Here is a 26,483-nt window from a genome sequence, read left to right as displayed (position 1 = left end):
TTAACTTAAGAGTGATGGTTTAAAGAGGCTAGCATCTTTTCACTGATAGCTACTTCCTTTCTCTGAGGTATGGACATATATACCGGACATATAAAATATAAATGTACATGTGGCAGCTTAACAAGAGTGCTGGAAATGAACTAAAATCTCATAACCATGTATAAATGGGCTATTTCAAGGCCCCAGTGTCACTCAAGGATCCCCAAATGAGTGCAGAGGAAGAAATAGCTTCACATATTCAACAGCAAGAGACAGCTACTGAAGTTTCCATCTTCTTTCCAGCTCTTATTCTCTCCTTGTCTCTCTAGAAGTCATGAAAGGGCTCTGATAAGCACAAAGTAAACAGATACCGCTCATACGCTCTTCCTAATAGCACAGTCTCCTACACAAAGTACTGGAAAGATGAAAAGGAAACTGGAAAGCCTTTTGTCCTCTACTGTCTGAAAGCTGGGATGGGAAAGGAGGAAGGGCATAGCTTGATCTCTTACAAAAGAATAAAGTATGTAAATACATTGGTCACAAAGAATGACTTAATTACGAAAAAATACAAACCCAGGTATTTGTACAGGAGGGAAATCTAGCAACGAAGTCCTGTCCTGGGTGGAGTGGTGGAACACACTCGGTCATTTCCATCACTTCAAACATCTACCATTTCAGGCATCAATAGAGACAACAGAATAAAGCCACCAATTTTCTCTTGGTTCTTCTCCGTATATCCTATCTGACGTTATCTGGTATTTTCTCACCACTGCCAGGGTTACAAGATTAGATTATCTGAGCATTCAGAGAGCAACAGAGAAAGGATCTATCTTAAGCCTTCAATTTATAAGATACTTTCTTCACAGCATTTCCCAGTTGACCAGACACCAAGTGAGGCATCTTTGCAATCCTTCTAGAACTTTACTCTTTTTAGCTACCTAGTCATGAATTCATAACAGCACCAACAGAACGGGTCAGAAATGCTCAAAATGGTGACTCTACACCAGTAAGTAGACCAGAATTTTCTGGAAATTTAATCAGCTCTTCCAACCAGTCACACTAATGCAGCTTTCAAAACAGCCTATTAAAATTCCAGTAGAAAGAGAGTGACTGACAGTAGAAACAAATGAATAATTATCAAAACCAGAAAGAAAATTAACATCATGATACCCTAATTATTCCACCTCTGCATAGCACTTTGAGTTGATATCTTAAAATTCCTTTCTCCTGGGAGCCTCTGTGTGAACAAGAAAAGTGTTCATGGTTAAAAGTTGGAAAATAAAAAAAGTGTTAAAGCCACAGCTTCAGAGTTTGGGGAGGCAGAGGGGAGGTTTTCCACTTGATGTACTCTAAACTATAAACTCCATTTTTTTTTTTTCTTAATTCATGGATAAGCATCACATTGCTATTTTTCCTATTACCTTTTTTACTAATGATTTTGGTATTTTTGAACTAATTGTTCTACATGCTAAAAAAAGAAAGATTCTGAAAAAAATCCCCAGTGCTCTTTTTTTATGGTTGAATTTTGAAACTTAAGCGGCACACAGGAACACCTGCCTGGAAGATAATAAAGAACTGAACAAAGAATGACAGCCATATAAAAAATATTCACTGTTTTGAAAAAAAAAAACATTTTCTGTACTGCTCAGTGTATTATAAAGATGACTGTCCATTTTAATGATGTACAGTCCTCATATGTTCATAATATGAAATCCGCTAAGCAGGCAGCACAAATTAGTTTTAGTATTCATCTTAAACATACAGTTTCCAGGTGTTTATCTCTCTTTTCCAAGACCCCTCTCTTTTTCCTGGAACTTTACATAGTATTTAGTCAAAAAGCCGCACCTAATATTTTTACTGGTTATACTTTTCATTAACCATCTATACTGGAGACATTTGTTCTTTTTTCCTTATATTATAAGGCTTTTTTAGCAACCCAAGCTTACTCTCAAAAAAAATTTCAAATAACAATTTAAAATAACTGCAGGATTGGAGTGGTGATTGCTAACCTCAGACAGAATTTAGCACTAGTAAAAATGCTTTTCTAAGTTAAAGGAAAACTTGTTTTGAAGGCATTTATCTCTTTCTCTTTTTCCCTTATTAAAGGGAAAAAAAATTGCTCAATAGCCAGTTTCATCTATTTCTGGATTCCTTGCCTTGCCTTGCCTTCCTTTCATTCCAGCCTGTCAAGAAACTTAGATCCTTTCTGCCTAGGTAAAAAGTTTGACAGCAAATACCTATGGGTAGCCATAGGTATGAAATTAATTATTTCTAAGATAATGGCACTAGTAGGTAACAAGCATAGCTTCCTCCTCCGTGTTTATTGTGACCATGAGAACATCTGATGTGCCCAGATCCTCCAAGACACAGCAGTTCCCTCCTAGTAATAATACAGAAGTGACGCAAGATGGGGAGGAGGTTCTTCACCTGTCCAACTAATACACTTGTGAGAAATGTCACAGCACCAGAAAGCTCTAGGGAAGTTCCATGTGATCTGAAGAGAAGCTTTAATTTCCAAATCTTCCCAAACTGAATCATTAAGTCTAATAAAAGGCAGAACAGTAAAAGATTGTTTATATCACTAAATAAACATGACTACAGTACTACTATTGTTGGATGCTAGGCACTAGGCTTCAGGACAAACAAATCCCAAACACCTCAGAAACCAAATCTGTGGCCCCTCAGATCGCTCACTCCAGAACCAATGCACCAGAATTGGACATGGAGTTACACGTGGTGGCCAAGATGGAAAACAGCCAAGTCAGACTGACAGCAGACAGTTCTAATCATAGAATATGAATCCACAAATATGAAAACAGTCATAGAATATGAATCTAGAAATTTGGCATAAAATATGAACATGAACCTAGTCATAGACTAGGGAGCATCGTTTTTCCTTCTGAAGAAAATCTTTCCATTTAAAGTACAAGCACTTATGAAAGCAAATTTCAAAACACTTTATCACTCAGACCGAATGCAAGTCAATCTCATGTTTCTTTCTAGGTTTCCTACAATACAAAACAATAGAAAGGTGGAGAAGCTCCTTCCCTACAGTACAACATAATAGGAAGTTGGGATTAACTTCAACAACACATTATATTTACTTCAGAGTAATATTCCAAAAAGTAGTTGTTTCATGCCTCAGCCACAGAAAAACCTCTGACAGTCCTGGCGATAAAGATCAGGGAGCTTTTCTTTACATAGAGCCAAAATTTGAAGTATTGTTCTCGCCTCATTAGCCTGTTCTCCTTATCGTTTTGGAGCATGACTAATATAATCTTTTTAATTCCTCTTCATCCAGTACTTATATTTGATAATGAGATACAGGACGCATCATTTCTTATTCATAGCTAAACCCCATAAAAGCAAATCCAATCAAAATCTCAGGTACATCCATTGAAATCCTGTTGTTATCACTGAGAATATGTGGGGCTCTGTGTGGACTACATCCATAAAATCTTTATGGCAAAGTTTTATTTATGTTCAGGTACGCTCAAGATAATTACCAAATCAATCATCATGAAATACCTTTGAGTCCAACCACGTTTCAGGAAGGACAGCAATAATAATAAGTGCTTTCTTATGACAGGCTGTTTTTCCACTCCGTTTTTCCGTTTTATTTAGATGCTGGATTTCTAAAACAGCAACTTCAAAGCCCTGCATTTCTTAAAAGCGTGAATTATTAATAGCAACATGGTTAAGCTCCTGTGCATTATTCATTTAACCCTACCAACTATTTGTGCTTCTAAAAATCCTTCTCCTCCTTTTTTACTGAACCCTGTACGCCAAGGCACTTCACAATAGCGAGAGCAATGCCTTGGTGGTTGCTGAAGAGACAACAGCACCTGCTTATACTACTGTAAATACTGCAAATTACAGTGCGAAACATTTTATCTGAAAAATCCTTGCTTTTGCATATTTTAGGGATTGTAAAATGTTGATTCTAAAGCATGTTGATTCCGCTTTCCCCGATTTGGTTCCTCCCCCAGCAATAGTCCTCAAATGCTCTCCCCCAGCATCCCACCATGTCTCCCACACCCCGAGGCAGGGACTCCTCCGTCTGTGATGGGCTGCAGAGAGCTGCTGCCAAGGATCCATGGCTTTTACATCTTCTTTAGTTTGCAGTTGCTTCAATAATACATACACCCTATCTACCAATTGCCCTCAGGAGCCTACACAACGTATGATGAAGGTTGCAGTTTTCCCAAGCCAGAATTCTGGGCTAACTCTGGGTGTAGCCATTAACTACACCATAACGAATGCATCTATAAAAGAGGTAACCACAAACAGCCATTCAGGTCTAAATTCATATTTTTGAGAAAGAATTGAATTTTCTGGTGAACAGAGACTTGTTTAAAAAAAAAAAAGTTTTAGATATTTAGGGTCAGCTTTTTACAGTATTGGAGCACAGTGGATTCCAAACCCTTGCAAATAGCATTAGGTGCATAACTCCTAACAATTACTGCATTGTCAGATATCCAAGTGCCATTAAAAAAACCTGACAGAGTAATCACCTGCATGTTTGAAAATCTTTAAAAAAAAAAATAAATAAATAAAAGTGATTGCAAGTGATTCAAAGCCCCTCATGTGTGACAGTCTTCAGTGGAATTTCACCTAAATACCTTCGAAATGACAACCTGCTTCTGCAAAGCATCAGCCTTCAGAGATGTCCATGCGTTTATTCAATGTTTAATATGTATCAAAATCGAATGTTTAAAATATATAAAAATATAAGTATTTATGTCTTGTATCTATCTTTAAATGTATCAACAAAATGGAAGTTTTCTGCACTAGAGGAATTTAGGCCCCCAGGCTTCTCCACCAAGAATAATCTAAATCCAGCAATAGGTTTTGCCACGTTTCGATCTTAGGGATGATGCCAATACAAATCAGAAACATTTTACGCGAGACTAAACAGTAATGCGTAGGTCTTGCATTATTCTCTCAGCTGAAACGTCCAGCCTCTGCAGAGTATTCAAACATACAGATTTTGCATTCAGGTGGTACCCGTTTCCCTCCGAAATGTTTGGCTCTACGCACGCTTATGTTCATTATTTTTCACACGCTCATGGTATCACCTTCTTTGAAATTTGAATACCATCTGTCTGCAAGTTACTTTGTCCTCTTTCTTTTAGCGAGTGACTTTGAAAGCAATACTCAGTGTTGAAGCCGGTGCTGCTGACGTGGCTTTATGTGAAGAGGGGTCTGTTGTGATATCTGCAAATCCCCGGTGTACAGTCCTACTTCAGCATAACCAGCTAAGGAGCACTGCTTACATGTGGAAGACGGGTCAATAGGCTCAGTCTGCTTTCACTACCTGGTATCGTTTTATCTATCTACCCACCCACCTACCATTCCTGCATCTCCGCATCAATACTCACCTGTCCACATTTGGTTTTATTTACTTTTTTTGTGCTTTAAAAGGTCCTCCCTATAATCTCTCAACTCATTCATAAATTTCAGAAATTCTTAGGATTGCCTTCTCCTCCTAGCATTTTCACTCTTTAATCCCCCTTGCTCTTTTGTTGCTATTTTCTCACACTATTAAGTTACTTTTAGAATAACCACACAGAAAAGGAAGCTAATGGGCTGCTGCAAAACAGCCAGAAGGTAAAAAGGGATTTCCCCTGCACAAAAAAAAAAAAAAAAAAAAAAAGTCATTAATGGTTCAGGAAAATTAATTCATTAAAAGTAGTAACTCCACTGGTTTAATGAAGCAGAAAGATAACAGAATGCAAATATTATATACATCAGACCTTCTGGCTTAGAAAGGCATACTATTGGTGAAGTTACTAAACAAACAGTAAGGAGTAAGGAATTTTTTGAGCAAGAGTAATCCCACTGAATCAGACAAGCAGTGAATAGAATATGACATTTCAAACGTTTTCTAACTCCAAAGCTTGCCATCATCACAGTAGTTATCTGGAGCATACGTGACGAGCTACAGCTCTCCAGTAACTGTGATGTACTTATGAATTTTTCAACGCAGATTTGAGAGAGCTCCAGTTTCCTTTGTTTGTGTACCCTTCTTGAGCTACCAGCACTACACAGAAATCCAGTCAGAATCACAGCTAAGAAGCAAGAAAACCCCTGCGTCTTCTTGTCCTATGTTGTTATTAAAGAAACGGTAATGGGACCTGTACTGTTCACCATCTTTGTCGGTGACATGAACAGTGGGGTTGAGTGCACCCTCAGCAAGTTTGCCGATGATACCAAGCTGTTTGGCGAGGTAGACACGCTGGAGGGGAGGGATGCCATCCAGAGGGACCTGGACAGGCTGCAGAGGTGGGCCCAAGCCAACCTCATGCAGTTCAACAAGGCCAAGTGCATCTGGGTCAGGGCAATCCCAAGCATAAATACAGGCTCGGTGGGGAATGGCTGGAGAGCAGCCCTGAGGAGAAGGACCTGGGGGTGCTGACTGACGAGAAGCTCAACATGAGCCAGCAGTGTGCGATCACAGGCCAGAAAGCCAAACGTATCCAGGGCTGCATCAAAAGAAGTACGGCCAGCAGGTCAAAGGAGGTGATTCTGTCCCTCTACTCCACTCTCGTGAGACCCCACCTGGAGTACTGCATCCAGCTCTGGAGTCCCCAACATAAGAAGGACATGGACCTGCTGGAGCATGTCCAGAGGAGAGCCACGAGGATGATCCGAGGGCTGCAGCACCTCCCCTATGAGGAGAGCCTGAGAGAGTTGGGGCTTTTCAGCCTGGAGAAGAGAAGGCTCCGGGGAGATCTTATTGCGGCCTTCCGGTACCCTAAAGGGGGCCTACAGAAGAGCTGGGGAAGGACTTTTTACTCGGGCATGTAGCGATAGGAGGAGGGGGAATGGCTTTAAACTGGAAGAGGGCAGGTACCAATTGAACATTAGGAAGAAGTTTTTCACTGTGGGGGTGGTGCAGCACTGGCACAGGTTGCCCAGAGAGGTTGTTGAGGCCCCATCCCTGGAGGCGTTCAAGGCCAGGCTGGACGTGGCCTTGGGCAACCTGGTCTAGTGGGAGGTGTCCCTGCCCATGGCAGGGGGGTTGGAACTCGATGATCTCCAAGGTCCTTTCCAATCTAAACCATTCTATGATTCTATGAAACAAACAGAAACCTTATGAACAGTGGCAATCTGTCATTCAAAGGGGATTTCTGCAGGTACTCTTCATATGGGATGCTCTTCAAACTATACTTCCTTTTCCCGAGTTGCAGAGATGGAACCTAAATCAGCATGTTTTCATAGCTTCTTTTCCTCCCCTCAAGAGACCTCTACCTTTAAGCAGATCAAACAGTTACAACAGAAATGTTACTATTTGCCTCATGTTTGTATATTAGAGATGAGCCAAAAGGATAACTAAGATATCAGCTTCTTCAAAACCCCATATAAAATAATCAAATGTATTACGAGTTAAACTGTGACCTCGCCAATCAGACAAATGAACAATTCCTCACTTAAGTAATCGCACTGGCTTCAAGCCCTCACAAGCCAGATGATAACCCAAATTGAGGCAGACTCAGAATCTCATTCTGAGAAAACAGTGATGAATTTGCATTCATTGAGGCTCAGAGTTGTTAAAACATATTGCTGTACACTGTAGCTTAGTTTTGAGTTATACTTGTCTCCGATAAATAATCTACTGTAACATATGCTGTAGGATATACAGAACTGAACTAATTCTAGAACGACCTTGGTAAAGGGAATTTAAGATTTGTAACCTGGGTAACCCCATGTACGATGCTTTCTGAAAAGGTCATCGTGTGTCCAATTCAAGCAAACACAGACACTCTCTTCAGTTTAGACAGGCCCAAGCAGAAAACAAGATCTTTGTGTTGCTCAGCAAACTTGTGAATTTAGCATCGCTAAGTTCTGCTATATCACAGTATGACTACAATATGAATGGCTATTTTTTTTTTACTCACTTTTCAGTGGGGGGGAAAAAAAAAAAAACAAACAGCAGCATTACTCTTCCAGTTGGTCCCTAGCTGGCTGTGTTGCTTGGAATGCAGGGCTCTTGGTACTGTTAGTTAAGATGAGGTTTCAATTTCTCATGGTTGTTGGAGCTGTAAAATACCCTTAATCATAAGATAGGTTGACTACTCCTAATTTTTTTGCAAAACATTTTAAAAAAAATCTAGTATATTGAAACTATTATTACAAATATTCAACAGAATTTACACTGGCAGAGTTGTTTCGTTTATCATCCTCCAAAAAAATGACAAAAAGCAGATTAAACCAACCAAATTATGAAGGCAGAACTAGAACTTGCAATTTTGTGGTGATACTCAATGAAATATAAACAATAAAATGAGAGTTCTAAAGAAAATCAGCGTTGGCGGGGGTTGCCTATTTTAACAGGTCCTTACTGAGGAAGTTTTGAAAAGATTTGGAATAGGTACAAGGTTTTTCCACAGATAATACTATATCAAGCTATACTTATATCAGAATGCAGGAAGCTAATGCCCAGACATCTTACCACAGCATCATCGTCTGTAGTCAGATAGCAGAGTTACATGACAAATCACAAATTTCTGATTTCCTTAGCTTTCTCATTTAAAATATTCATTCAGTGAAAAAAAAAAAAAAGTTAGAAACAGTATTTAACTTATTTCTACAGTACTCATGCACCTACATAATATAAGGTTTAATATGTCATATTTAATGATTATTTTCAATGAAGCACTATATTTTATCAAAGTTACAACCTACAATAGTATAATCCAGAATAAAAAGACATATTATGGGCCCTTCTAAGGTGTCTGATTGAAAAAGGTGAAGTGCATCTTAAGTTGTGCAGCTGTAGCAGGTAACAAAAATAAGACCAAATATAGCCAGGTAAACATCATTAAAAAATGGGCCTTATTCTTCAGTGCCATGAAAGACAGCATTATAAATGGCACTATACGAATATGGTATCATTTTAAGGAAGTGTATTAATAGCCGCGTTGCTCTCAGCTTTCAGAGCCAAGATGAGGATAGCTTTGAAATTTTCTGTACATGGTAGTGCTCCTTGGAATGCAAATGAAAGCGCTGAGCCCTAAAAATTCCTTTACTCAAGCTGGCATGGAAACCTGGCCTTTCTGCTCTGGAGAAGAGAAGCGAAGAATCACAATCTCTCATAAATTTTTGCATGACCGAATTGCATCTTCTAGTAATTTCAGCAGTCTCTTTGGATTATTAAGCTTACTAGGTTCACTGGTGCCACTGAAGTATCAAACATCCTTGGAGAATTCTCCACAAGAATCTTAATTACAAGTCCAACTTTCTGAATACTGAAAACTCTGGAACAATATAAAAAAATGTGATCTTTACAAACCCTCAGTTAAATACACAAGCTAAAAGCAAATTAAATTCACAAGTTGTTTTATAAAGAATGCGGGTCGTTAAGATCTTAGAGTAAAACAGCAATAACAAAAAAGCTGTCCTCTACAACAGCAGTGGTCATCTAAGTAGCTCAAAGAATTTAAGTGCCCCCATGAAGGGAGAACGACTGTAGCTTTTTAAAGATTCTCAACCCAACCCTCAATCCATCTAAACCGCGCTACAGCTTTAGATGGCTAACATATAAAACAAGCCAAAATATATGGCACTCAGATCTAGGAATAAGTCTTTTATGGAGATACCCGATTTGGTCAGAAGTCACACAATTTTAAGATAAACCCCTTGAGAAGCTACATCAGCATTTCAAAGACTTAACGCGTATTGAAGTTGTTGAGCACCATCCTGTCCTGTTGCACACCTTGTACAGGAAGCAGAAGCACCCCAAGTTACCCACTGGATTTTAACCAGCAGTCCATGTTCCTAAAACTCATACACCATGCTAAAAGCAGCTCAATTTTAAGGCATCAACATATTTTCTTTTTCGCAGCCGTGAACTCTTTCATTAAAAAGCTTTGATAGGGGGAATTAAAAAGAACAGTAATAGTCAATAAATGCACCCAGCAGAGCATGTAGGAAATTGCAGTCTGTGTATCAGGACTAGATATTCAAAATTTTAAGCATCGTAATTACCTTGACCTGCCTGCACCCTAATGCAGGTATTACCTTCTGTCAGACCAGAAAAATTCAAACCCACTCACCATCAACTATCTGTTAAAAGAAGAGCCTCTTGCAAATTAGGTTGCCTTTCCTTCCAAAGGATATAGTTTTTCAATAGATCTCCCCAATAATACAAGCAATTGCTTTGCACCAGTCCCATACCCATTACAGAAAACGCAACAGAAAACACCAAGTCTCCTGTAAGGCTACTGTATACTTTTATGTCCTACATTTAAAAGATTGTTATTCTATTGTGGTTGAGATCAAATACCAAATCCTAATGAGCTGTCTTTCTCTGGAATTATTAAACTACAAATTATCTATGCAGATTATCTTTGTTCTCAACAACATTATCTTATTCTTATTTCTCCTTCCTGAATAACTGCTTATTACTTAGCAATTTTAAGCAAAACTGTATATTAATGTCTGAGGATAGAGATTTTTCTTTTCTAAAGGACGGTTGGGAAAAAAAACTGGTACATAAGAAACATTTCTTCCTTTTTTCTTTGACACAATTCTTCAGAGACGATAGGTTGCATCACCTTTCAAAGGGGTAAAAAGCATAAAGATATATATTTAATAATAACATAATAATAACTTTTTTATCTTTGAGAACATTACGGAGGAAAGTAATTTCATAAAAAGCTGTTTCTGCCACAGTAGAGGTTAAAAATAGTCACAAAATACTATACAGATGGCTCAACAGATCTAACACACTACTGTGCAGAGACACAGATTAGTCTACCTCTAGGACACTGCTCTTTCTGATAGGCATACCTTCAGATACAAGTAGAAGAAAAATTGTGGGAGTGAAGAAGGAGATTCTTTTTTTCAAAACTCTCAGCGTCTTTTTATAACACTATGTTGAGCTCTGCTGCAGCTTTTGAAAACTGAGGGTTTCACTCTGCATACACAATCCTAACAAAGAGCAAGACAAAACCCATGGCGGCACATTATAACAGCAACCTCCTACTGTGAACACCTCCTCACTCTGTCAAGAAGGAAAAAAGAAAGAAAAAAAAAAAAACAACCCCAAAAAAACCCCACCATACTCTAACCAGAGACAAACCCGTGGGTTATAAATGCCTTTTGTTTTTTTCCTCGTTTCTCCTCCCTATTGAAGATTCCTAGACACCCAAGAGACGAAAGACCTTGGTCCTATTCTTCCAAGCCTTGTAAAGACACCTTTGGTCCTGAAACCAGTACTTGTCTTCTCAGCTAGAACAAAGTGCCCAGAGTAGGTAAGGAAATAAAATACTGTCTAGCTCATTCTATCTCCCATCTTTAAAGTTACCTCTCTTCAGCAAGTGAGTTTGAGTATTATGTTACCTGGCAATAGGCACAGGCTCTGTTTCTAAAACGCTTTAAAGTATTTTCAATTTGTTTTCAGGAGCTATTATCTTTATTGATTTATATCTTTCTTATGCGATTGAGAATCCACATAAAAATAATGCCCTTTCAATCCCCCCAAAGAAATGAAGCTTGGTCTTAATGCAAGTGAAGCATACAAGGCACAGCTGTGATGGGCAGTTGGCCATTTCATGAGGATTACCACTGATTCTGTAAAAAGGGGAATTTAGGGCACTGGTTTTTGAGCAGCTAGAAAATAAACAGTCTATTTCATCAACATCTCAGCTACAGTAAGTGAGACATGACAGTAACCGAAACCTTAAAGTAGGAGAATGGTATAAAATACCAAATTCAAAAAAACTACACCAAATGACATGATGCTGTCTGACGCTGAGAGATTGGTGCCTATGAACCTCAGAGTACCAGATTCTCAGCTTCTTTTAAATACCTCATGATTAGATGATAGGTTCTTGATTATGATTTATGTTTGCTTAGTTTCTCTGTAGCCTTTTGCCCAAGATTCCGCGCTGTCCTCCCCCATCCCTAAAAGCTGTAGGTTGAGAAAAACAGAGACAGAACTCATTCAGGTGGCTGTAGCAGACATCACACTGCATATGAGATGTTCAGGAAAGCGATACACATACTAGTCAACGCTGTACAGGCTCCATTCCTCCCTAAGAGCATCCTCTCTTTTCCAAAGCCTTATGACTGGCAAGGCACCTTAATCAGGACTTCTTCAGGAATAAGGAGGAGAGAACAACAATCCACTCCTCGATAAGTAACTGGCAACACCCACCAGGTTATTATGAAGTTTTATGACTATTGCAAACATACAATTTCATAAATCACATGGCATAGCTAAGTTTCAAGCAACTAAATTTCATCCCTGAACTTGGAACATGATGAAGTTAGTTTTGGAGTGTTTTTTTTTAAGGATTATTACAGAACAGCTGAATAGCTCCTGAAGGGCCTTGACAGGGACTCTGGAGCTTGCTAATCATTCCTGTAATATAAGGAACATCTTCTTATGAAAAACCAAGGATTAACACTGTGGCTCCAAGTCACCTGATGCTTTTATAAAAGTATCTATCACAGCTGAAAAAAAAAGGGGGCTTTATACTAATTAATTAACTTTGAACCTGACTAAACTAGACATTTTACAATTTGAAACAGCACCACTCATTACTGCACACAAGATGGGCACTAAATGCAAAACCTCTTAGAGCAAGGAACTAGATTTATTATGGAATTACCAGAATGGAATAAGTGCTTTGAATTATTTATTTTCCACTAACCATTCAAAGAGAAGAACTTGAATGAGCCAAAATCCAATAAGTGAACCCATGATTTATGCATGAAGCATACCATATCAAATCATAATTTATGGCATACTGTATTCTAAGAAAAAAAAAAAAGAGTTTGTTAACAACTAAAACAACGGCAAGAGTGCAAAGGGATGCTCATAAAGAAAGAAACCTTGGTTTCAAGTTATCTGTCAAAATAGAATTAGAGAGAAAAAAATATAGTAAATATATCAGTTGCGGGATGAAGAAGAAAATTAACAAATGCGTTGTGGGAATTCTCTTTTTTCTATCATGAACACAACAGAGCTAAAAATTTACCTCTGCATTTGTTGACCAGCAAAAGCTTTTATTTTGCTTTTAAAACCCCCAAACAAACGAGCATCGAGGTACAAGTAGCAATTTCCACTTGTAACGCCGGAGCCCCTTCCCCCCCCTCCTCCAATGACACCTATTACTCTTTCTCCAGATTTATACTCGGGCAACAGCCTGGTGCGAAGTCTTAAAACCAGAAACGAGCCCAGAAACAAGAGCCGAGGGTGAACGACCCGTCCCCATCCCGCGGGCGGGCGGACGTGACTAAAATCACCTGTACGACACCTGAAAACGACCGGTTCTCGGGGAGAAAAACTTTGCCGCCGCGGGAGCGGCCGGCGGGGGCGGGGGCCGGGGCCGGATCGGGCCGGGGCCGGATCGGGCCGGACCGGGGTCCCGTGGCCCCCGCAGCGTGTGGGGGGCAGGAGGGCGGCTCTCCTCGCCCCGCCGGGCGCCCTTCCCGTGCGCCGCAGCCTCACGAGACTTGAAAACCGATAAAATACCCGAAAGCAGCAACACGCCTCCGGAGCACCACACACACACACACACACACAGAGGCATGTGTGCCGGCATGCACCGGGTACCCCCCAACCACCACCACCACCCCCCCCGCGGCGTATACCGCACGGAAAACCGCAGCGGAGACCCGCACCCACGCCTGCCCCTTCCCCCGGGCAGCCGCCCCGCCGCCCGCCCTGAGGACAGAGGGGTTTTACCACTGACCTTTCTGCTGCCTAAAGGACTGGATGGAGCCCGAATGGTGAACCATCTTGGCGGACGGCAGCCTGCCAGCTGCCAGCCCGCCGGCTGCGGGGCGGCGGCGGCAGGAGGGGGGGGGGGGGGGGGGGCGGGAACGCAGCGGCGAGGCCTGGCCCGCCCCGGCCCGCAGCCCCCCGGCGCCGCCGTTGCTTTGGTAACGGGAGGAGCTGAGCGGCCCGGCCCGCCGCACAGCGGAGGCCGAGGGAATGGCGCCGGCAGCCAGAGGCGGTAAGGCGGGCCCCCCCCCTCCGGAGTGGCGAAGGGCGGGCTCGGAGCCGGCGGCTTCCCCCACCGCCCCCCGGGGGGAAGGGGGGATTCAGTCAGCCCCGTCCGCCCGCCCGCGGGCAGCGGCGACCGGCGCGCTCAGCGCCCGCCCTTTGAACGGGAAAATCTGTGTGGGCCCCTCTGAGGGGGAGCGGCGGCCCGAACCCGGCGTCGCCCGAAAATCCCTCATCGGGACGGTTTTGTTAATTTCTACGGCTTCCCGGTAAGCCTTGTCTCTCCTTAAAAGACATCAGGTGTTACTGGTGAGCTAAAGGGGAAGCGAAGTATAAATTGCACCTCCTTTACGTAGTAATCGTGCGTTTACAGCGAGGCGTTGCGAGTTAGGTGTGTGTTTCGGCCCCTCCGTCCCCGTCGTAGCGCCGTAAACCTGTGTTGTGGCACCAGCCTTTTCTTTTCTTCATATATGTTACAAAACTTACAGTCTTCATCTTACTGGATATGGCTTTTTACAAAAAGACACTGAATTGCACATTCAAGGCCCCATGCGGCCCATTTCTACGCTATTTGTGTTATAAATTCCCTTTTGTCCACAGTGTATGCCAAGAGGCTCGTTCCAGATGATAAAAGATTCAAATTTATAAGGCTTTAATTTCTTTCCCGGTCTCCCTCTGCTGACATTACTCTCTCTGGATTCTGCGTAAGTTTCACGGTAGTATCATTCAACTCCTGTAAAATGTTTCCGTTCTTAATTCTCTTACCACAATAATCTCTATTTCTGGTCCTCCTGAATTCAGTCAGTCGGTTATTCCAGCCTGCGCGTAGAGTATCTATCTCCTCTTCTCCATTTAGGGATACGCGTGTCATTTACTCAACGGAGGTTAATCAAATCACCTATTGCCACCTCTGCAGCCAGGGGCAAAATCTGTATCATTCCTTCAAAGTCTGCGGCTCCATTTGTGTGCTACGAGATGTACTAGAGATTTCCTCTGGTAGTAAAGCAAAGATTGAACTTCCCCATAGTTGACAGGGGCTTGTAGTATACCATCTGCTTAAAAATTTACGATTGCCACCACTGGAACTACAGGCCAGTCTGTACTGTAAAGTTGTACTACTTTGTCTATGTCAGTTTCGTTAAACAACCACAATAGATACATACTTTTTTTTTTTTTTTTAGTATAAGGATGTTTTTCCGCTATGAAAACATGCTAAACAGCCATATGTAAACCAATACACCCATACAAGGGCTCTTACAGGTAGATAGATAAAATAAAAACTGCATCCTAACCGGGGAGATTATTCTCCAGCACTTTTTTCTAGAGTATATCAGACATTGCTCTTACCTAACGCGCAGCCGAGACATCCAACTGTTACCATAACGGGAAAAAAAAAAATAACCTTACCTCCTCAGGATAGCTGACCAAATTTTGTTTTTGTTTGGAACGTTTGCAGAAGGTTTGTTGTCAGTTAGTTTAGGAAAAGATGCAGAAGCTATGGTGCTGTGAAGACATTATCCTACTCATTTGTCAGTCTCCGGTGGCTTTCTGCACACTGAAGGTAATGGATGAGGCATTCCTCTGCACTCCTGCAATTTCAGGAAAACTGCTGGGAACAGCTCTTTCCTGCTGAGAGGCAGCACTATAGATGTTGCATGGCAGAATAAGGCAAGCGGAGACCAGCCAGGCTGGCTCTTGTTGATCAACAAATGCTGGAAAACAAGGAGCAAGCCAAAAGAAGAGGTAGAATGAAGTCCTTGTTTACTTTCCAGCTTTAATGTAGACGTTAGAATGGATAAGTAGGGATTAAAACCAAAATCTATGCCCAGCAACTGAGAGTCACTAGAGGAAAAAAAAAAATAAAAGTATAATTCAAACCACAAACTTAGTAGTTAATAATCATATGTATTCTGAAAACAGCAAGTGTAGTTCTTTCACTGTAATGGTCCAAACCTTTGTAAAGTTCTAGGCCAGAGCTATTTCTCTGGGAGACCTTGGCTGACACCTTTGACTTGCAAGTGAAATAGAAGAGCAGCATACATTATGCTCCCTTTCTTACCAGAGGAAAACAAAAGAGGACCATTATCTGCTCCCTTATGATAATAATCTACAAAATGCAGAGGGGGAGAAAAGGTGCTGATAAGTAAAATTACAGCCTAAAGAGCTTATCTGACAAACACCTGGAAAAGAGGCTGTCAGCTGGTCCACAGTCCTCCACGGAGAGATACAGAACTCTTGAATTCAGACACAATTATCCGACCCTATTAGTGCACAGAATGATGGGGAGAGAAAGCCAGGCTAAGGCAGTACGGAGGAACCCAGCAGAATAATTACATTCTGAGGGCAGAAATGAATTATTTTTCTACTTGTTTCTTAATAACGAAGCTCTATTTTTAGCAGTAAATAACACATACGTATGAAACTGCAGATACGACAGCTGGGGGTAAGGTCTGCGAAGAGAAGACAAAAATATCTCTACAAAGGTGTTTTAAATTAAATCCTTCACACTATCGCCTGACTAAGCTTGATAATTGTAAAATATGATAATATGAGAATCTGGAAAGATAATTCTTTGGTAAATAAGGGGAGATCGGTCCAGTTTAACAGTATTTTTAGAGTACCGTCAACAGGACAATTACGAATTGATGGTTAAGATATGTAGGAAATGCGTACGTTCTTAAAGTTCATATGCACAAGCTGCAATGGCTCTGAAACTTAAGGTAAAAATTTACCCTCACACTCACTATCTAGTCGATACTTCAGCTTTTTAAATCATTAGTATATTAAGCTGTCTCACGTTATCTGTAACGTTTTATAAACATTTTCTAAAACAGATCAAAACACTGGACTTAGTGAAGAGAGCAGGATCAAACAGAACTAGACTTAAACCTTTTATGTCTACAAGTCAACAAAACCAAAATCATGGCTCAAAAAGGTTAAGGTTGATCTACCTGCGCATCTGACTGAGTTTTTGCTCAGGTTTGAGGTATTCAGTTTTGACATTAAGATTAACTCTGTTTTATAGATAGACAGGCCTTTTTCATGAGATAGAGTCTTTGTCAGGAGAGATTAGAAAGTAATATTTGCTATTTTGCTCTCGCTTCATCACAATACGTGTAGCTCTATGCATATTTCTGTTACCTGGGATCTGTAAAAATTTTGCCTGTTAAGAGCAGGAGGACTGAATCTCCAGATTTGCTTTCGACCAGGAAGTTGTTTTGCTAGTAAAACAGGCTATCAGAGAGATATGTTTGAAATTAAATTTTGTACTTCCATAGCGCTTTTCAGAAAGCCACCGGAAATAGAACCGTAAGTTAAAACCTAGTTAGCCTGTGATAAGTGGCATATGGCAATTATTTCCTTCAGAAATATAGCCATCTCAAAAGTTAATTATAGCCAGCTGTTAACTATTGCCCAGAAAGAAAACTAAACTTAGTCCAAAAAGAAACTCATGAGGTTTAGCCAGTGCAAAATTCTGCACCTGGAAAAACCCCATGCATCAGTTCAGGCTGATGGGAAGGACCTGAAGGTTATGGGAAACACCAGCTTGAATACCAGCCAACTGTGCACTTGCATCACAAATAAGGCAAACCTTAGGAGAAATATAGCCAGCAGATCAGCGGGTTATTAATCCCCTTTACTTGGCAGGACTGTAGCTGCATTTGCAATACTGCTTCTAGGTTTCCTGCTTCACATCCTCTCAATTCAGGAAAGGTGTTGGAAGACTGGAGAAGGTCCATACAAGGGCTACCCAAGATGGTCAGGGGCCTACAATATATAAACTATGAGAAGCTGAAGAAACTGGGTTTATTTAATTTGAAAAATAAACTGAGGAGTTCCAGCAGCCTACAATAACTTGGAAGTCACTTAGAAAGATGATGGTACCAAACTCATTTTAGTGCTAAATGATCCGATTAATGACAACAGCCACACATTATAGCACATGAGGTTCAGATTGAACGCTAGGAATAAGTTTTTACAGCATTGGTAATGCACCGTCAGAACAGGTTATGCACAAAGTAGTGAAATATCTATTCATGAAGGTTGACAAAATTTACCTTGACCAAGCGATATCTGACCCCGTTTGGTGATGGCAATGGTAAAGCTTCAGAACAGGAGGTTGGATTAGATGACCTTCAATGGTTATAATACAGGATGTAATAAAAAGCAAATGCAAGGGAGTTGGAACCAGACTAATTCAAACCAGGAGGCAGACACACAATTTTGAATTGTTATTAAAACAAACTATAAAGTTATATTATTTTTTCATATCTGTAACAAAGGATCTTATTGAATATATGCTTATGGAGCTCATTAAAGTGCAAAATAGCGTGATGATATTCAATGGCCTATAATATAAATTAAAAATCAAATGTCCCTTCTCAAACATACCGATTTCTAAAATTCTTGCAAAGTACAATTTCTAAACAATTTGCAGGAAGACTTTGGCAATAGAGGTGATTCCTTAGTCTAAAATGTTTTATTGCTTTTCTATCAATTTTCATGTAATACATTTAAATAGTATGAAAAATTAATGTTTACAGAATTGTTGAGTCCATCTCTTTCAAGGAGGGCAGTTCTGTACTATTTAAAGCTCTGCAATGCAAACTTCATCTTGTTCAATATTTGCAGTAAGATTGTTTGCAAATGTTCTGATCTTACTGAAAACAATGGGAATTTTGCCATAGACCCGAGCACGATGAGGAGGCCCTCCATTAGCTCTGATAAAGCTGTCAGTCACTATGAAGAAGCTCTAGAAAGCAGATGACGGAGCATGCTAATATGTGTAGTAGATGAATCAAAAAATTCAACATTCCTATAAAGTTTTTACTTTGTGTTGCTAAGACACTAACCGTTGAAATCTCACAGATTTCCATATTTTAATATTTCATTTCTAAGGTAATTTGAGACTTTTTCTCTCTGGCTAGATAGAATTTTCTTATATCCACGGAATAAACTGTGTTTTCTGACTGATTTTGGGCCTTGATTCTGTAGCTCACTGTAATTGCATGCTTACTTTTAAACTTGTGTTTTAAAGATTCATGTTTACATCCTAATCATTTCCCTGAATAGAGTTACTTTTCCAGTTTTGGCCTTAACTTATCCAGCTAGCACGAGAAACAGAAAGAAACCTACAGTTCATATGTCTGGCAAAATTTAATTTCCCTCAGCAAAGCAGCTCAATTTTGCTCTAAAACATTTGGGTCAAAATGCCAAACTAGAATTTTAAGGAGTTCAGCATTCTTTTGCTGAAGACTTACACAGAAGTGAAAAGATGGTGAAATGTCTGTTTGCTAAAATATCCCTTTAAAATAATGCAAAGAGATGATAAAGAAAGCACTAATATCAAGAAACAGGTGAAGAGGGAAAACCAGAATTATAATAGCAGCATCCAACGCTCACGCCTATCTAAATTTCCCATGTAGGCAACCTTCTACATAGTCTTATTTTTCTTTTCTATTATACGTCTCAGTTTTCTTATTTCACATTTTATCTGAAACAAGCAGCAAGAAAGATTATTGTTAACCAACCTTGCAGTACCAGTTACCAAACTGCTGCAAAATAATTCTGTTTCTTATTAGCAGCCGAATACGTCAAGTAAAGAAGAAAATAATCAGATAGACTAAAAAACAATCACTATCAACGATGAAGTTATCTATCATGCAATTTGTGTTTCCACTGTATAAATCTGTTCTGCAAATCTGTGCATCTTTTCTTAAGTACCATGTGGTCAGCACAGGAGCCTCAAGAGTGACAGTTGTAGAAACTTTTAGAAACAAGACATTAATGTACTCCTTAGCTGTGTAGTCTAAATTTACAGAAAAAAAAAAAAACAAAAACAACCAAACAAAAAACCCAAACCCAAAACCAAACAAAAAAACACACCCACACACCCTCCAGTTATCAGTTAGGTATTTGTTCCTAGATTTACTATTGTTTCCTGGGTTATCAACTCCTTGGTTTAGGGTTTAACCCTCTGTTACTGCTTAGTGCATTTCTGACAGCCGAGCCTTTCATCACCTCCAAGCTACTTCTGTTTAGAACCTCTCAGGTGTCACTATTTGGGTTTCTCTGGACACATACCTGCTCTTTTTCCCAACTACTATTTTTTACCCTCTGTCATCACCCCCCCAAAAAAAAGCCGAGAAAAGTCAGCTTACAAACTATTAAAAGGAGCAGCAAGAGAAGGCAAAACGGGAGGAATGGGCAGAGTTTATGAGCATGGCCAGCCACTTACTATATAAAACCTCTACCTGCACGTCGTTTGGCTATTTCCACTCACATCGAGATGGAAACGGTAAGGTAACAGTACGTGAGCTTGACATGTTACCTGCACACGAGGGAGAAGTAAAATTAATTGATACCGTTCATTCAGGAAAGACAGTCTTTCCTGCTATACATTCCTTTACGACACTCAGAACAGCAAAGTCCCAGTCCGCAGCTGAAAGTCCTAGGATTACAATAATACAAACAAAATGGTTCAACAAAAACCTAAGGATATCCTCTTGGCAGCAGCTAGCATGGTAACGTAATGTCACTGCATAGCAATATCAGACTTTTCCTTTCCAGCTTGTATAAAACACTGAAGTTCAGATATGGTTATTTTACTTTTAAATTTATCTCACAGCATGCCTGTGTTCCTTGTCAGCCAACCTGCCATCTTCCAAAGCTACAGGAACTGCTGAGACTTCTTCAAAGATGACTATTTCTTCATTGCAGCATCATCAATGAAATCATAACAGGGTGTTTCAATTAGCATCTTCCCAGAAATTTCTCTCTTCGGCATCATACTCACACGCAGCTTTGGGCTTTTTTCCTGTTGCATGACCAGACTCCTCCACGGCTGCATCAGACCATGTCAGGTACTATGTCCTTATTCCAACTCCCCACTAGAACTACAGCACGTATTTTCTCTGACAGCGACATCTGAGAGTGGATCGGTGCCAAACGTGTGAGCTGCAAGCCCACACACATATTTACCATGCATCAATCACCTCCCCATCATTTTGGAAGAAACATACTGAGGTGGGTTATCCTGTCCCACAGGCTTCTGTGTTCCACCACCACAGATCTTGCCTGCTGGGCTACACCAGGTGAACTCCCACAAGACTCATGCCTCCTGGCATTAACGCTATAGGCAATGTGTCGCAGAGAAATTAGCATGGTGCCATCTGGCCTAGTGATCCTATATTCTGACCTGGGAAGAATGATACTATTACACAGCAAGAAGATAAGTAACTGTAATGTTGCGGATGCTTTTTTATAAAATTGATCTCTCTGAGTTACCTTCACATCACATCCAAGGGCAACAATGTGGGCTTTAGGGAAAAAAAAAAAGGAAAAAACGGCTTTTTTTTTTCTTTTTATTATAGAGCAAAAGTACAGTGCTTTGTTCCATAACAGTATTTTATGTAAATTTTCAAAATACTTAAGACTGACAGAAAAGTGGGGTAAGATTTTCAAACGTAATATATTTATGATGATCACAAATGGCTTTTAATTGGGTCATGATTTACCAACGTCTCTGAAAATTTCAAATACCAAACAAGGCGTATGTATTTCTGTTTTAAAGTGTCAGGAAGAAAAAGACATTTCAGAATTTAAATACTGTCTTGTTGAATTTGCAACCCAGAAAGTCAAAGTAATGCAGTATTGAATGATTAGACATCAGCAAGTGGGTGATGGGAGAGGAACGTTTTCCTTGTCTACAAACACCACGCTAATTTAAGGGCACTGTCATAGGCTCCCTATGAGCTAAAAGGACTCAAGTCAAATCAGCTGTGAATGTTCTCAAGGATTTATTTCAAGAGATATCTAGATTACGCTTTGTTCCTATACACACGCACAGATAGTCTATTAGTCTGTTAAAACGTGGCTTACTCTCGGAAGATATATTTATTTCTACGCCTCTTAGAGGAGCCAAATGAACTCGCTGCAGAGAGGATATTTGTACATGACTCGTATCCTAGACAAGAGTTATTACATACCAGATGCTGTAAAAAGAACAATCTCTTGGAACACGTAGTATATATACTGTTAAAGAATAATAAACAAGAGTATGAATGCTGGGGCTTGTGGACTACTCACCTGACACACCTGCAAAACCAGAATGTAAATCAGAGTTAATAAAAAAAACAGATTTCTTTTTTGTTTTTCCTCCTCCTCCCTCTTTCCCAATTTAAATTCTTCTTTTCAGTGTCAGGCGGAGTTGTATTTCTTTAGCCTTCTTACGCTGAATGTTTTGCATTTAAAAGATGTCACATGTTGAAAGAATGAATTGTGTGTGGCCACAGAAACAATAGAAAAATGCAGTCAGCTTCATATTCTTTTAGGTAGAATTTTCTAAGATATTGCAGGAAAATGAACATTTTCTTCTCTGAAGAGGGCGTTTCTAGCTTAGCTTTCTCTTTTTTCCTCTTCTTTTAAATGGAAACTTGAGACGTTGTGAAAATGTGCAAATATCAGTGCAAAGGATAAAACAGTTTGGGTTTTTTTTTCCCCTGAGAGAAAAATGGCATTTTTCTTTTAGATTTGACAGTAGATGGAAGGGCATGGAGCATTTTTAACGTTATTTTCTTTAGACAAGGCAAATAGCAAGCAAATAGTTTGTTCTGCCTCCCTTCCTCTCAGTTTTTCCCTGTGAGGCATCCATGCAAGAAGCATGATGTACTTTCATTCCACTGTGGGGTGAGAACATGAAGGAATACATACAGGTACTATCTATACGTCTCTCTCTATATAGTCTATAGGCATTATATAGGATGTAAAGTAGCAAAGGCATTCCTGCAGGCTCCCGAGGGTTGGTAAGGGGACCAACTTGCTGCCAGGACCCACCCTGGGGAAGAGGGACTTTCCAATTCCCTCTGACTTCAACAAAGAAATAAGGATAATGGATGCTTTTTCCCTAACCCACGTTCTACAGTTTGGAGTGATAAACCTATTGGGAAATTTGTTACTATATTGTTTTATAGTTACTGGTTTTTGGGATGGGATTGGGCTGATGAGATTAGGTCGGGAGTTCGTAAAGCCTTTGTCTGCTTCATTAGGAACGGTTAACTATCTCCGTTTTATTTAACACAAATGGCAGTATTAGAATGATATAAAAACAGAGCCACTGAATAACTGAATCTATCATCTGTTTAAATTCAGGCCAAGTTTTCCGTCCTGTTTCATCCCACTGGCAACATTCGTTTATGCTACCCTGAGGCCTGAATTAACAGAAAGTTGGAAACACTGTATATAATATCTTCGATTTAAGTACAACAGGTTATTTACCTTTAAGCTGGTACGACAATTTGTATTGTATTTCAAAATCCATTTTTAAAAGGCTTTCATGTGAAATAAATTGAACAGCTATTCTATAGCTGATTCTAAACAAGCTAAAAAAAAGGCTGATTATTTTCAGTCAAAGTGGAATTGCACACTATGGAATTGCATTTCTTTTACTTAATAAGATGGTTGTAAATTACGGTAATAATACTGTACGCACAGACGCAGCTTTCCACGTCTGCTTTTTCTATTTGTATTAGGTAGGATTCTAGCTATTCAAAATCTTTAGAAATAGCAATGTCTTTGTAATGTAAGTATTCATGATTATTGTGTTAATATAGAATTCTACTGATTAATTACACAATGCTTCATTGTTTTTAGGAAGTTATCCATGCTAGTTACTCTGAAAATGTATTCTAGTAAATTACAAACTTTTTTTAAAATGCTCATCTGTAAGGCAGTAGCAGTTTTGATTTCTCAATTTATTTGCATGCATTTTATTTATTGAAAAGCATATATTTGGTAGTGCATGAAGAGCTATCAGTAATCAGTACTATTTCCATGATCGTTACAAAAAGAAAATAGAAAAAAAAAAAAATCAGTGCATACCTACTTCTTGCTTGTATATCGTGTTTAGATTTCACGTGCTCTAAAGCGCTACATCTTAAGAGCCCGTTTAGTGGTGTTCAACGGTTTGCAGTGCTCTTTAAGCGAGTGTTGTTCCTGACTATTACTGCTGCAGAAGTAATGTGAACTGACTGACTGTACTGTATCGTATTTCAGCATCATTTAGAACTATACAGATGAAGTAAGCTGTCAAGAGCAGAAAAATACTTGTCAGTCTCAATGCACCCAAGGCAAAATCCGCAAGTTGTTTTCACATACTCATTTTAACTTCTTGTTTTAATATATACACAAATCTTTGCACTTGAAATCAGATAGATACCATTTCCCTCTATGAACTGAAAACAAGAGAAATAGAGTACTTTTGTATGCCATTGTCCAAACCTGAGGGCTGCAGTTTCTCAAGATGAAAATGCTAGTTCACCTCGGTCCGTCACATGCTGCTTGTTTCACTGTTTATCTCAAAAGCACATACTGTCAGTGCTGCCGGAGAGCTTGATGGCCTTATGATGTGCGCTCAGAGGTTTTAAAACAGTGGCAAAACATTTGCTTAAAATGATTATTAAAGCATTCTTCTCTCCTTTATTCCTTCAGAAGCGTAAAAAAAAATCCTATTCCAGCAAGACTGTATAAATTGCAGAGATGCAAGCATACACTGTGTCACTTGAACCAGAGCCTTCGGTTCCCCAAAACAGTATAGCAGAATACTCAAGGATAGGTCCCCAATACAGGACATGTAGAGGAAAAGAGAGAACCTGCCAAACATAGCACTTCCCCCCAGCCCGCACGCGCACGGGAAAAGCCAGTAGGTAGGTAGGTTTCAGCCATTCTACCCTCTATTTTAAGCTTCAGAGAAGCAGCATCAAATTTTTAACTCCTTCAGGAAAATACTTTGCCAGATCACTGGCAAAACCTGATTTTCTAGCTCAGTTGAGGTGTGTACACTGGTGTGACTGAAGCAAGACGTGCTGGAACCTGGGAAGACAAAAGGTGAGGTGCTTATATAGGGGAAGTGTGATAGCTACAAATTGAGTATTTTAAGAGAGCTAGGGCACACTATTAGCTGTTTTAGCTTTAAACAAATATTATCCCAAATGAAAAGCCCCATGTTTTTCCACGTTTCTGCTGTTAACTGTCTTACGAGTCAAACAAAGCTCAGTTCAACATCAGGTGAGAATGTTATGTGAGAAACTCTATGGCTGCAAAAGCCATAGTCAATAACCGCCTAGAGGAATCCGTGGGATTCTGAAAACCATCAGCTTGGCTTGGATAGGAGAGCTGAGGCTGCCTCTGCAAACTGTCAGCAAATTGAGCTCTGTGTCTCTCGATCTATGTATACGCATATTTACACAAATATATACGTACAAATATACGCATGCGTATTTCCCACTACTTCTTTTCAGGAAAAGAATCATGCTAACACAGCAGGCTTTACCATCCTGTGCTATGGAGTGCAGCAGGAGAGAGTGTAGGGAGCGAAGGTTGTCCCGGGAAAGGCAAGCGGAGGTGAGGAAAGGAGAAGGGTGAAAAATAATCTTGGGAGCCTCCTGAAAGCCATACATTTTTTTCATGACCGCTCTTTGCCAGCCCTCCACGTATAACGCTTTTTGAGTCATGCAGCGGTAGTTGAGACAAAACCATGCTTTTTTGAATATATACACATATGTATCATTTGCGTGTGTGTGTATATATACGTGTGTGTATGAGATATATGTCATCACACCACGCAATCATTCTGTTTATACTAACTGGTGTTGTAACGGCAATGAAGAATGAAAGCCATGAATTTTGTGATTAGTAGTCGATTGGCAAAAGGCAGCAAAAAAGGTGTCAAGAAAATATGCGAGCCGGGTCCCCCACGTTGCTTCTGCTTTTTGGTACGCTGTATCCTAACCAACAAATTGGTTGCCCAGTATTCGTGGAACAGAGTTTATAACAGCATCCAATGCCATATTTTTCAAATGTAAACGTAGCTTCTGAATAAAAGATGGTTCCCATTGCGTGACTAGATGTATATGACAAAAATGCTTCCAGTCTCATCACGATGACGGAGCTGTAAGGAGAAGATTGCCGGAGCTGATCCCTCAAGCACAGCCTGACTCCACCTTATGTCTAACCAGCCCAGAGCCGCAGGACGCGGGTGATCCAGTGCTGTGCACCAAAGGTCCGCACAACAGACAGAGTAAATAATCCCATCCCAACCAATAGTTGGGATAGGTTAATTGCCTATATTTTTTTTTTCATCCTCAACTGTAATGAACGACAGCAATAACGGCTTATTAAGAAACACAAGCCTTATTTTATTATTTTTTTTTCCCGATTCATTGATATCGCTATTCAGTTATCCATAGCTATTTTTAGTTATATTTGCATTGTAACAGTGACACCCACTGGCCAATATAAATAGCACCAGGTTATTTTCCACAGAATAGGACTTCGTTATTAAACTAATAGGGACTTTAAATACCTAAACAGATTTATTTAGGATTAAAGTAAATACAACTGATTGTTCATTGTCCGGTGAAACACGGAATACATTAGGGATTATGGTACTGCAGTACTGCACATTTTACATTTAGTCTCCTCAGGTAAGGAGATAAAATGAAAATAAATAAAATTGACATAGAAAAATAAAACTAAATCAAACACA

At 39.9% G+C, this 26,483-nt stretch overlaps 1 protein-coding gene across 3 annotated transcripts in view; it reads right to left on the bottom strand.

Annotated features, from left to right (window-relative positions):
- ANO3 (anoctamin 3) overlaps positions 1-26,483 on the bottom strand; it is a gene marked incomplete at its 5' end in the record, with an annotated part of 206,838 nt that overhangs the window by 121,573 nt on the left and 58,782 nt on the right. For 2 of the 3 annotated variants that reach the window (XM_082485183.1, XM_082485184.1), the window contains one exon: positions 13,686-13,731. The exons of the other annotated variant lie outside the window; for it this stretch is intronic. In XM_082485183.1, the coding sequence (XP_082341309.1) occupies positions 13,686-13,731 (46 nt within the window). Of the gene's footprint in view, positions 1-13,685; positions 13,732-26,483 lie in introns of those variants that run through there. 3 annotated transcript variants of the gene reach the window in all.

The sequence above is a fragment of the Vanellus vanellus genome (genome assembly GCF_965231255.1).
Source record: "Vanellus vanellus genome assembly, chromosome: 6".
NCBI classification, from domain to species: Eukaryota; Metazoa; Chordata; class Aves; order Charadriiformes; family Charadriidae; genus Vanellus; species Vanellus vanellus.
Note: the sequence above shows the minus strand (reverse complement) of the source record. Positions and strands in the feature narration are given on the sequence as shown.